General features: G+C 42.2%; 1 protein-coding gene across 1 annotated transcript in view; it reads left to right on the forward strand.

Annotated features, from left to right (window-relative positions):
- Positions 1-10,204, forward strand: part of mtor (mechanistic target of rapamycin kinase) — a 70,041-nt gene extending 59,837 nt beyond the window's left edge. Inside the window, exons 39-58 of the mRNA XM_083675588.1 lie at positions 128-325; positions 2,042-2,142; positions 2,428-2,524; positions 2,782-2,880; positions 3,252-3,374; positions 3,554-3,736; positions 3,971-4,105; positions 4,653-4,827; positions 5,608-5,743; positions 5,917-6,064; positions 6,564-6,686; positions 7,080-7,162; positions 7,294-7,366; positions 7,459-7,533; positions 8,014-8,149; positions 8,386-8,451; positions 8,563-8,643; positions 8,888-8,968; positions 9,075-9,180; positions 9,531-10,204. Coding sequence (XP_083531714.1) covers positions 128-325; positions 2,042-2,142; positions 2,428-2,524; positions 2,782-2,880; positions 3,252-3,374; positions 3,554-3,736; positions 3,971-4,105; positions 4,653-4,827; positions 5,608-5,743; positions 5,917-6,064; positions 6,564-6,686; positions 7,080-7,162; positions 7,294-7,366; positions 7,459-7,533; positions 8,014-8,149; positions 8,386-8,451; positions 8,563-8,643; positions 8,888-8,968; positions 9,075-9,180; positions 9,531-9,546 — 2,235 coding nt within the window. The 3' untranslated portion in view covers positions 9,547-10,204. The remainder of the gene's footprint in view (positions 1-127; positions 326-2,041; positions 2,143-2,427; positions 2,525-2,781; positions 2,881-3,251; positions 3,375-3,553; positions 3,737-3,970; positions 4,106-4,652; positions 4,828-5,607; positions 5,744-5,916; positions 6,065-6,563; positions 6,687-7,079; positions 7,163-7,293; positions 7,367-7,458; positions 7,534-8,013; positions 8,150-8,385; positions 8,452-8,562; positions 8,644-8,887; positions 8,969-9,074; positions 9,181-9,530) is intronic.
- Positions 10,205-10,950: the final 746 nt, after the last annotated feature.

The following is a 10,950-nucleotide window of genomic DNA, read 5'->3' on the forward strand; positions in this document are numbered from 1 at the left end:
GGATATATCTCATCTATCCTTCCTCAGCAAACCAGAAAATGATTGGCTAATGAACCGGAGGTTAATGTGATAACTGGTGTGCGAACTTCTCCCTTCTCACCTGTCGTACCTTGGCATTCCCTCCCAGGCCTGGCACGCGTGGGCCGTGATGAACTTTGAGGCGGTGCTGCACTACAAGCACCAGAACGCAGGGCGGGACGAGAAGAAGAAGCTGCGGCACGCCAGCGGCGCCAGCGCCAACAGCGAGGCTAGCAACAGTGATAGCGAGGTGGACAGCACCGAACACAGCCCCATTCCCTCCCCGGGCCAGAAGAAGGTCAACGAGGTGAGACCACTAGTTTAGCTAATGTCACACGCACGGACGCACGCATGCACACACACACACACACACGTACACACATGTCAAACCTGGGTCAAATGCATACAGTGCCATGCATTAGATTTGAAGTCAAACATTTAATATGAGGTTAAAGTACAGATTGTCAGGTTTTATATTAGGGTATTTGTATAAATATTGGTTTCACCATTTACAAACGACAACACTTTTTATACATATTCCCCTACATCAGTAGTATTTTTTATAGATTAACATTATGTCCAAATTAAGCACTCTTGTTTAGCATTTGGTCGCATATCCTTTGCATGCAATAACTGCCTGAAGTCTGCGACCCATTGACCCCACCAGACGCTGGGTATCTTCTCTGGTGATGCTCTGCCAGGCTTGTACTGCAGCCATCTTCAGTTGTGGTTTGTTTTGAGGTCTTTTTGCTTTAAGGCTCATCTTCAAATTATATGCATGTTCAATTAGATTTAAATCTGATGATTGACTTGGCCAGTCAAAAACGTTCCCTGAAAAAATCCCTAGTTGCTATGGCAATATGCTTGGGGTCATGTCTTGCTGTATAATGAAGCACTATCCAAGTAGTTTGGAGGCATTTGCTTGTACCTGAGCAGACAAGATGTTTCTGTACACTTCAGCAGTTACATCATCAATGAAGACAAGTTAGCCAGTTTCAGTGGCAGCCATACATAACCAAGCCATAACACCCCCTCATAACTCAGCCTCATAATGGCTGCCTTGACTTGACACCTCTTTGGTTCTCATGTTGACAGACACGATTAGCAGATTCCAAAGACAAATGCAAAGCCTAGAATAAGACTAGACATTAGAGAACTGTCAATGTCAGCACAGATGATGCGACAGAACACACCTGGCTAATCAGAAACACCCGTCAAGCCAATTGTCCAAATGCTTTTGGTGCTCTGAAAAAGGAGGACTATGTATAAAAAGTGTTGTCATTTCTAAATGGTGAAATCAATATTTAAACAAATACCCTTAAATAAAAGCTTACAATGTGTACTTTGACCTCCTATTCATTGTTTGATTTCAAATCAAAACATTTTGAGTATAGTATAAGAAAAAATGCTTCACTGTCCAAATACTTACACGTCAGATACTTGAAAAAACTTGATTTAGCTTTGAGTTAGCATTTTTGGTACTGTTCCATTGGTTAAATTGCTAACTATATCAAGCACAGGTCAAGTGACACATTTGGTCCAGAAACACACCACACTCCATCACTTTTAATCACAAGCCATATTCTAACTTGATAAAGGTGCATGAAATCATGCGTTGATGTCAACTGGGAGATTGAATCTCATGCTTGGATACTGCCTTTTAAAGTAGAGGTGGCTGACTGAAGTGGTAGTGACAGCTTGATTTCACAGTCTAAAAGAGTGACGGGTCAGAGTTTGAGGGTGTCAGCTTAACTTTACTGTTAGCTTTTTCTGTTTCACCCATTATTTTACACCGACAAAAGGTAGCACATAAGTCAGGGGATAAACGTTTGACTTGTGTTGTACATGGACTTCAGGTTAACATTCATGTCAGATACATTTTTCATGTTTATAGTCAGCAATTCAAAATAAGGGCTTTGAAATATTTATTCCAAAAGGAGCACATTGGTCTTTTGACTATGAATGTTACTCATGAATGTCTCAATGAATTAAAGATACAATCCCCATATGGCTCATCTTACAGGACCTATCTAAGACATTACTCCTCTACACGGTGCCTGCTGTCCAGGGCTTCTTCCGCTCCATCTCTTTATCCCGGGGGAACAACCTCCAGGACACACTCAGGTGAGTCCACACACACACACTCAGGGCAACCCAAATGCACAACACCACAACTCATATATACCACCCCCCCCCCCCCCCCCCCCCCCCCCCCCAGGAATATGAAGAAAGGGAGACCTCCAGTGGCAACTCCTATATGTTTTATTTCATGCTTTTGAGGCATGTGTTTTTTGGGTTGAATGTGGCTTAAAAGTCAAGACACAGACCATTTGTTAATGTAAAGGGGCCAACAATAGATGCGATAGACCATTACAAAATTGTTTGTTTTGTTGTTGTTTTCCTCTCTAGGGTCCTGACCCTCTGGTTTGACTATGGCCACTGGCCTGAGGTCAACGAGGCACTGGTGGAGGGCATCAAAACCATTCAGATAGACACCTGGCTCCAGGTAAAGATCAACTCACACACATTTATCCATCCTTGCTGTATTATCTTTTGTGGCAACATAGAACGTTGTCAATTTTGAGGAAGCTAGTAGTAGTAATAGAAAACAGAACTATCCCCTGTAGAGAAATTGATTATGTAGCAAAACCATCCAAAAAAACAGGCATTTGACCGATCCTACCATGTGGGAGCGTTCAGGAGAATCAACCATGCATTGCTCAGGGACGTTGAGTGATTCTCTCTCCCTTCTCTGTGCTGTAGGTGATCCCCCAGCTGATCGCCCGCATCGACACCCCTCGCGCCCTGGTGGGTCGCCTCATCCACCAACTGCTCACAGACATTGGACGCTACCACCCGCAGGTAATAATGACATACTACAATGTCTCCCCAGACACAGATTTAACCTACACTTGAAAAAGCATCTGTCCAGGACCAGATGTTTAACCCTTAACACCAATAGGATCCATGTTGTTTGAAATCGTTGTATATGTTAATATTGATACAAGTAATGATAATGGGTTGATATTATGTAGGGCTCAGGGCACTATTTCTTTAATATTGGATAAAGTCACCTTGTCCTCTGCCTTGGTATAGTGCATAGCAGCCATTTTGCCTCACATCAGTTGTTTTAGAGAAATACTGGAGTAGGGGCATCCAACCCTGAACTCCATTTAGAAGAGTATCACATTCATTATTGTCCTTTCTCTCTCTCTCTCCTCCCCTATTTCAAGGCTTTGATCTATCCACTGACTGTTGCCTCCAAGTCCACCACTACGGCTCGTCACAATGCTGCCAACAAGATCCTGAAGAACATGTGTGAGCACTGTAACACACTGGTCCAGCAGGCCATCATGGTATGTTCTGCAATGCAAACGCACACACGCGCGCACACACACACACACACACACACACACACACATGCATACTGCATGTATAGTATTATGTATAGTAGAGATATGTTGCCCATTTTGTTTAAGTAGGATAGTATTAGAAATTCAAACTTGTTTTGCTGAGTGGTGTCCTGCTTCTGCAGGTGAGTGAGGAGCTGATCCGGGTCGCTATCCTGTGGCACGAGATGTGGCACGAGGGCCTGGAGGAGGCCTCCCGCCTCTACTTCGGTGAGCGCAACGTGAAGGGCATGTTCGCCGTGCTGGAGCCCCTGCACGCCATGATGGAAAGGGGTCCACAGACACTAAAAGAGACATCCTTCAACCAGGTCTGTCTCTATCCACCTATCTAACTATCTATGATATCGATCTATGATGTCTCTCTATCAATATACTATATGTCTATCTATCGATCTATATATCTATTTATTTATATTTTTCTATTTATCTGGTATAAATTAGTTTATTTTCGTATTCGTTTTTAAAAACAGGTGAAGCTAAATAAATCAGTTAATTATTAATGAGTTATTATAGTAGAATATGCTTTGTGTGTGACGTGACAGGCTTATGGGCGGGACCTGATGGAGGCTCAAGATTGGTGCAGGAAGTACATGCGCTCGGGCAACGTCAAAGACCTGACCCAGGCCTGGGACCTCTACTACCACGTCTTCAGACGCATCTCGAAACAGTTACCACAGGTGAGACACTCTCTCAACAAAACACTCACTCCACTCAGTCAGATATCAGCCAATACTAATGGAGATGGTTACAAAATGTGCGTGTGCGTGTGCGTGTTCCTACAGAATCCTTTATCAGAGCTTTGAGATTTATTTTGCCATTCTTTTCCTGGATTCATGGTTTTATCCTGTGATACTGTCAGCTGGTATATCTAGGTCATGTGAGAGTCATGTGAAAGAATGCAGCCAATTCAATCTCTCTGTGACAGTTGAAGAAAATAAATAGGGCTTCTGCCACAATGTTTGCCATCACTGTTGTTATGCTTGTGTTATCGCTACGTTAGTTCACTGCAGTCACTATCAAGGCCAAACATAGCAAAGACAACCAGAGCAATAGAAAGAGGAAAGACTAAGACCATGGAATGAATAGGTCCATTTGTAGTCCTCGCCTTGATTAAAGACAGTCACTCACAAACACACACACACACACTTTCTCTCACACTCCCTCTTCTCTCACACACATGCTCTGCTCTCCTCCATCCATGCTGTCCTCCCTGTGTGTTCACAGCTCACCTCTCTGGAGCTCCAGTACGTGTCCCCTAAGCTGCTTATGTGTCGGGACCTGGAGCTGGCAGTGCCCGGCACCTACGACCCCAACCAGCCTATCATCCGCATCCAGTCTATCGCCGCCTCCCTGCAAGTCATCACCTCCAAACAGAGGCCCCGCAAACTCACCATCATGGGTATGGTCATCAGAATCGATGATCCTGTCTTGAGTTGCATGTTTAATAACGTGTGATCTTGTGTTAAATGGTGCCATGGTATCAAGATTAGTGAAAAAGACATTTGGTTAGTTTGATTATTGTCTAGAGTGAGTGAGTGAGTGAGAGAGAGTGTGCGTGTGTGTGTGAGAGAGTGTGTGAGTGTGTGTAACCATCATTTAACCAGGAGATCCCTTCGAGATATTCTATGAATATTACAGAACAGACCTGCTCTCATACTAAGAAGAGACAATGCTCAGCCTGTCTTTCTAAGCTGAGTCATTAAAACTGTGTACTATGCCGTTGACACCACACCCACACTACCAACATTGATGGAAAAGATTTAATGAAATCATTCCTTTCCTCGCAACGCAGAACACACTTCTGGTACTGTGATTTGCCTCAATGAGAGAAACATGTTGCTTTGTCTTTCCATGACGTTTGGTTCTGTGGGAACATTTAAACTATGGACACTGAGCAGATCCATTGTCTTGCTGGCTCTGCTGGGAGTATTTGCTAACCTCAGCAGACTGGCTAGTATTAGAATATGTGGTTTGACTGTTTAGTAATGGGAACTGAAGAAGCACAATGGGTTATCGTCCCACAATAGACTTGTATGTTTGGATTTTACTTTGTCACATGGCTATTTCATTGTCTTGTTGTCCTCAAAGGTGAATAAAACATTATCAATGACTTCACTTTGCATATTGTGTTGTTCTGCATCATCAGACCTGTAATGTTGTGTTGTTGTGCCCCCTACAGGCAGCAACGGGCATGAGTTTATGTTCCTGCTGAAGGGCCACGAGGACCTACGGCAGGACGAGAGGGTCATGCAGTTGTTTGGCCTAGTCAACACACTGCTAGCCAATGACCCTGCATCTCTGCGTAAGAACCTCAGGTACTGTGGACAGAAGTCACCTTACACACATGCACACAAATACACACATTAGAATTGCAATTTTAGACACACGGTTGTCTATTTCATATCTCGTCATCATTGTATGTATGCTAAAGAGATCTTCAAAGGCCTAAATAGAACTACAAACTCCGTCTGTGTGTTCTGTCTCTCAGCATCCAGCGCTACGCGGTGATTCCTCTGTCCACTAACTCTGGTCTGATTGGCTGGGTGCCCCACTGCGATACCCTCCACGCCCTCATCAGAGACTACCGGGAGAAGAAGAAGATCCTGCTCAACATAGAACACCGCATCATGCTCAGGGTAACCATGACAAAATGCACTGTCGATTCACACAAGACCTACCGGAACTGAACAGAGAAATTCTTAAACACTTACTAGCCCAACTGTTGCTCAGCCATGACATCAGTGGATACACATTACACTCTGTAATAGACATAGGCTGCTGTTAGTTGACAGTTATGACTGTTATTTGGCAACATTGATGTTGACAGTTATAGAGGAGCATGTAAATGTTGATGTAGTGAGGATCTGAGGAGGGTATATCTGATTATCTTCTTTACAGAAAAACTCATGTTTTAATTCTGAAGGCTATGAATGGATTTCTGGACTTCTGGTCTCCGTATGAATATGTTTGTAATTCCACAGTGAATGTGTCATATTGATGTCGACAATAGAGGAGGGTATATATTTTGGGTGAGGGTTTGAGGATGGTATATGTTATAATAAGACAAAAAATAAATGACTTCTGCTCCTGGGGTTGTAGTCAAAGCTAAAGAAGTTGTGGCCTTGTGGTTTGTAGATGGCCCCAGACTATGACCATCTGACCCTGATGGAGAAGGTGGAGGTGTTCGAACATGCAGTCAACAACACAGCCGGAGACGACCTGGCCAAGCTACTGTGGCTGAAGAGCCCTAGCTCTGAGGTAAAACCTCAAGCATTTACTCATGATACACTTGAAACGACAGTATCTGTGCTTAGTTCGTTGCTTACATAAAACAATCTTATTATCCATCGTAAAGCCTATTTAATGTTGTCATAAGACTGACATACTGTAGCAGTTTATTGGGTGTGACGTAGGTCACAACTTATACTAGTATGAAAAATTAATTGGCGCTATCATGTTTCATGTAACAGCAAGGGGTTGTCAGTTGTTATAATGCAAGTCATGACTTAACTGTTTATGCCATGCAGTATATGCCCCATTTTGCCATGCTCACAAATGGGTCGATTCCTATCAGGAATGTCTTTGTCAAGTATCCTCCTTTGTGCAATTTGTGGGTGTACTGACACTTAATTTGTCTTATTTTCCCCCCAGGTTTGGTTTGACAGAAGGACGAATTACACACGCTCCCTTGCTGTGATGTCAATGGTGGGCTACATCCTGGGACTGGGAGACAGGTGAGACTCTCTACCAATAGGAGTTTAGGAATTAAAAACATAATAAAAAAGATTCACCTTCAAGACTGAGCAGTTTATAGGGAACTGCTGCAGTGTGCTCTGTCACTCACTTTCTCTCCATTTCTCAAAAGACATCCATCCAACTTGATGTTGGACAGATTAAGCGGCAAGATCCTCCACATTGACTTTGGGGATTGCTTTGAGGTGAGGGGGCCACTCTTTTTCACCATGTACCTGCCTGATATGTCTCTGCAGATTTTGTCAATGTTTTCTCAACGTTTATTTTTTAACAATAGGTTGCAATGACCAGAGAGAAATTCCCTGAGAAGATTCCCTTCCGACTGACGAGAATGCTGACCAATGCTATGGAGGTAGGGGTGAAGTGCAAACCTGGTGGTTTCTGTTGTTAGCCTGGGTATTAACCTGAGAGTTTTGCTTTACTTTGCTACTCACTCTTCTCAGACTCCTGTCATAGAATCAGTTTGTCATTGTAGCGTCGATAATGGGCGCTATGCATGGAACACAGGCTTATTGTAACACAGCAATGCAATGTATTGTCTATCTTCTGTTTGTCAGTCAATGAATCAGTCTGTGCCCTCATTCGGTGCAGCAGTTAGCGCTGCCGTCTATGGTTCACACATTGTCCCTAAAGGCGGGGGGAGAGGAATCCCCAGGTTGCCTATACCTACCTTTGTCATCTTCTCCATCTCCCCTTACCTTCCTACGACTGTAAATGACCAAAACGTACATAAGGAGAGAGGGAAAGTCCCACTCTCTAATAAAATAAATAAATAGATTAATTAATTCAATAAAATTCAATGTCTCTGTCCGTGTGTGTGTGTGTTGACCAGGTGACAGGGCTGGACGGGAACTACAGAATCACGTGTCACACGGTGATGGAGGTGTTGAGGGAACACAGAGACAGCGTCATGGCTGTGCTAGAAGCCTTTGTCTACGACCCACTGCTCAACTGGAGACTGATGGACAGTAAGCAACACCTCTCTCCCTCAATAAAAAAACTATAATAAAAGCACCCCTATTCACTGACTGAATTTAGTACATACCTACAATAATGTCAGAGGTTATAGATGTTCTGGAGCTGTATTTTTAACAACATTTGCCCACAAGAGCCACTGTTAGCCAATGAGCTATAGGCACTGTGTCCAGCAAGAAAATACACAGTTAAATCATAACCTCATAACTATAACTCTTGTCCTCCACAGCTAATACCAAAGGGAACAAGCGCTCCCGGACCAGAACAGATTCCTACACTGCTGGACAATCAGTCGGTGAGTGTGCAACAGTGGCCATTTTGTGGCTAGAGTTCTTTTTCTTCCATTGAGTGTATGATGAATTTATCTGAGTGAATCTTTCTGTGCTGTGTCTCTTGTCCACTGCAGAAGCACTGGAGGGCATAGACCTTGGGGAGACCACACTCAAGAAACCAGGAACCACTGTGCCTGAATCAATTCACTCCTTCCGTGAGTCCTTGGCTCTTTGTGTCATTTCATGTGACACCATGCTAACACTAAATCATGTATTAAGTTATGGGTAACACATTACAATGTTGTTGTTTTTATTGTAGCTATTTTTGTTTCAATACAGCTTTGCACTTTGTCTCCTCTGTAGCTTGCCTTAAGTATGCCTTTACTTGTTGTTTGCCCAAAACTAACTAACCACACATATAGCATGTAAGCAGTGACTATGTGTATCCTGTCTTATCAGTTGGAGATGGCCTTGTGCAGCCAGAAGCCCTGAATAAAAAGGCTATCCAGATTATCAACCGAGTACGAGACAAACTGACTGGTAGGTGATTCAGTAAACCTGTTGCCAGAAACGGCACTGAAACACTTCGGACCACTGCAATCCAATGCAGTAGCATTTATTGACTTACATGTATTTTTCCCATCAGGAAGAGACTTTTCACACGATGAGACTCTTGACGTGCCGACTCAAGTGGAGCTCCTCATCAAGCAGGCGACATCGCATGAGAATCTCTGCCAATGCTACATAGGATGGTCATTATTATTAATTACTACTAGATAGCATGAGTTAGCCTGGGCACCTGACTACATTTCTGCATTCAGCAAATCTACGGCATTGCCTTTCTGTTTGTCAAGACAGCAGCAATATGGCCGAAGGAAAAACAGACTGGTCCCCAGGCTAAGCGTCAGTGTTGTTGGGGGAGGAACATTTGGGGGTGTATATATATATATGTATATATATATGTATGTATGTATGTATGTATGTATGTATGTATGTATGTATGTATGTATTGGTCACTAACATTCTTTTTCTTTATATATATATATATGTATGTATGTATGTATGTATGTATTGGTCACTAACATTCTTTTTCTTTCCACAGGTGTCCATTTTGGTAGAGGAGCTCTACTGGTGATCCAGATTTTGGTTACAATTTATTTTACAGTGACTTTTTTTCATTGGATAACTGTGAAAAAGCTTTGTAGCTATTTTAAATTGCTTAATGAGAGATGGTCCATGAGTAATAATTAGCAAGAACATAGAATTACATTTGCTGAAGTACTTATATATATAATTATGCTATACCGACATTGGTTTCAAGAATGTGTGTCTATTCTTGTTTCTCAAACATGTGTATGTATTTTCAACGAAAGAGGTCTGGGAGCACCCAGAGGCTCTGATGAAAACAGAAGTAATAGCATTTCTATCACATGTAATGATATTCACAGCACCAAATACTTGGTCTTAGTAATCACTCTGTAAGAATGAAAGTTCAAATAGCTACAAAGTTCTTTTTTTACATAATTGTCATTTGCTAATACTTTCTATGGCTGCCATATTTGTAACAAGTAAAAATGTAAAACTTTTTTACTTGTTGCATGTGCTTGATAGAACCCACTAGTCCATTGTATGAATTTCTATTAATGTGACAATTTGAATAACATACTGTATGCCTTTTATTAACTTAAACCTAGTTAAAGGGTGCTTATAATTGAATAAGAATGAGGGTATTTGATTGGAGAAGGTGATAATGTATGACCATTTCTATGCCAATAAATCGTGTAAAGAAAAATGTATGATTGACTGGATTTTTGTAACATCCAAATATTTTTGACATCTGCTGATAATTTGATTGTGTTTCTTATATGAAATGAATATTGCCCACCCATATATATTTACAGTATATGCATGTGCCAAATCTTTTAAATGTCAACCTTCAGGTACCCTAATACACTCACTGAGCACTTGGTGGAGGTGGTGTAATGGTGTGGGGAATTTCTTGGCACACTTTGGGCCTGTTAATACCAATCAATCATCGATAGAATGCCACAGCCTATTTGAGTATTGTTGCTGACCATGTGCATCCCTTCATGGCCACAATTTACCCATCTTCTAATGGCTACTTCCAGCATGATAATGCACCAAAAAGCAAAAGTCGTCTCACACTGTTTTCATGAACATGACAATGAGTTCAGTGTTCTTTAGTGGCCTTCCCAGGTCCGGATCTGAATCCAATAGAACACCTTTGGGATGTGGTAGAACGGGAGATTCACAGCTTGAAAGTGCACCTGAAAAATCTGCAGGAATTGTGTGATGCAATCATGTCATCATGGACCAGAATCTCAAAGGAATGTTTCCAACGTCTTTATGGAATCAATGCTACGAAGAATTGGGGCTGTTTTGAGAGCAAAGGGAGGCCCTACTCAGTATAGTGTTTCTAATAAAGTGTTCAGTGAGTGTATGTGATAGATTGCAGCTGTATTGAGCAATGTAACCCACAGAGGGCACTATAGTTCTTAAAA

Source organism: Argentina silus, assembly GCF_951799395.1.
Source record: "Argentina silus genome assembly, chromosome: 8".
Lineage (NCBI taxonomy): Eukaryota > Metazoa > Chordata > Actinopteri > Argentiniformes > Argentinidae > Argentina > Argentina silus.